This window comes from Penaeus monodon, chromosome 25, assembly GCF_015228065.2.
Source record: "Penaeus monodon isolate SGIC_2016 chromosome 25, NSTDA_Pmon_1, whole genome shotgun sequence".
In the NCBI taxonomy this organism is placed as follows: domain Eukaryota; kingdom Metazoa; phylum Arthropoda; class Malacostraca; order Decapoda; family Penaeidae; genus Penaeus; species Penaeus monodon.
In genome coordinates this window covers 39,534,092-39,535,902 of record NC_051410.1, presented here as the reverse complement: position 1 = coordinate 39,535,902, position 1,811 = coordinate 39,534,092, and the positions used below count along the sequence as shown (strand labels likewise).

The following is a 1,811-nucleotide window of genomic DNA, read 5'->3' as shown; positions in this document are numbered from 1 at the left end:
CAACCTTTCCGAATCAATCCTAGCAATCGTTTTGGTTTCACCAACTCCCAAGTATAGATACTTTTTTAGCGAGTGTACATTACCAATTCTATTTTTTTTGCAACACACTCCAGAATTTATGTTGAGAAAGCTTTCAAAAGCTTGACATTTAGAATTAATCTAGATATGAGCTTATGAGCGTACATAATTTTCCTTAAATGACTATTTCTATACCCAGTGACATGCATACAGGAACCCTCCCTACTCCACCCTCGTAACTCCTTTTCCTCAGTATAATAGCCCTTCAGTGATCAAAACAAAACAAAATACAAAGAAAAACACGATCAGCGAGGGAGACCCATTTCCACTTGCTAGGAAAATCCCGATCCCTTCCTATGTGACCCCGACAGAACTCACCCCTAAGTACCCGCAACATTCCACCCATTAGGAGAAACGTCCTGGAATCTTCCCCACACTTAGAAGGGCATCTTTAACTCATATAATCACCTGTAATTATAAGCAGGGAACTTCATGCTCTCTCTCAGTAGCGATTTATAAAGGGAGAGAATCTCGCGTCTTCCTCCGCCGGCCATCGTGTTGTTTACCTCTGACGTTCGGACGCCGCCGCTTGACCTCGCCTTCGTCTTCGAGATGTTTTCCGTGTTGTTTGGGCATGATTTGAACTGATTTATATGGAATCCGCTTTTTAAACCGAGGCTAACTTTTTATTTTCTTTTTTACTATTGGGTTTTTAAAAAAGATTTGTGTAGGTTATTATAATGCGAAGCGATGATGATTCGGCGAATGGAAAGGAACGCTTCTCCAACGTTATATCACGCCTCATGTTGCGTCATTTGCGGCTTATTAGAAAAGATTTGAGAAATGACAGTAATGCAAATGATAAGTTCTAAAATCACAAAAGCACGTAGTCTGCACAACTACCAAGCTTATATGGACAAATTACCTCTTATTACCCCAACTTGAGGATACGGATCATTGGCATCACGTTTTCTCACACAAAAAGATTCCCTTCACTTGCTGACTTTGAAACAACTCCCAAAGGACACTTTGACAGTTTAATCAAATGAAAAGGCTACCCCCCCCCTTATATCCAAGCAAAAAGTATTCAATCTCCATATATGAAAGTGATTATATATCCACATTTCACACTCATACACACAAAAGTTCTGTCACAAGACAAACCAATACACAAGGGGAAACGAATAAATAAATATATAAAACCATACAAAAGAACATGTCCATTCTCCCTCTTCGTTTTATGGAAGGATCCTAAATGAAATCACTTGTAAAACTTGACTTGTAAAAGGATGTGTTGGACAGGTATCAGGATAAGAGCCTTAGTTCCTTCACCGCAAATACACACAAAAGAATACAGACACAACCATAAAACAAATTAACAGCATGAGGAATAACATCCCTTTTAGTACCCAAGAAAATTATATATTCTTACTGTATTAAAATTTAATTTACAATACCTGAAGTTTCCAATCCCCTCATTTTTTTCCCTGAAAGTTGAGCACAGCTTGATGTTATCACAGAATGCTGACTGTCTGTGGTCTGTTTGTTCTTAAGTAAACATATTAATAAACAGATTTTAAGGGTTTATAAAAAAAATGCAAACTGTATTTGATAACAAATTTATTTACATACCATATATACATAAATTTCTACAAAGATGCATATCTATCTTGAAAAAAAGTCTTAAAATCTTTACAAAAGAGAAAGCACACAAAGCTTCAAGGAAGTCAAATAGGTATCTGATAATTCATAATAGACATCTATTCGATCCTGAGCTTCTTGCCACAGTAAAC

At 36.9% G+C, this 1,811-nt stretch overlaps 1 protein-coding gene across 1 annotated transcript in view; it reads right to left on the bottom strand.

Moving 5' to 3' along the window:
• LOC119589250 (protein bcn92-like) overlaps window positions 1-635 on the bottom strand; it is a 5,716-nt gene extending 5,081 nt beyond the window's left edge. Inside the window, exon 1 of the mRNA XM_037937865.1 lies at window positions 487-635. Coding sequence (XP_037793793.1) covers window positions 487-572 — 86 coding nt within the window. The 5' untranslated portion in view covers window positions 573-635. The remainder of the gene's footprint in view (window positions 1-486) is intronic.
• Between the last annotated feature and the right edge of the window lie 1,176 nt (window positions 636-1,811).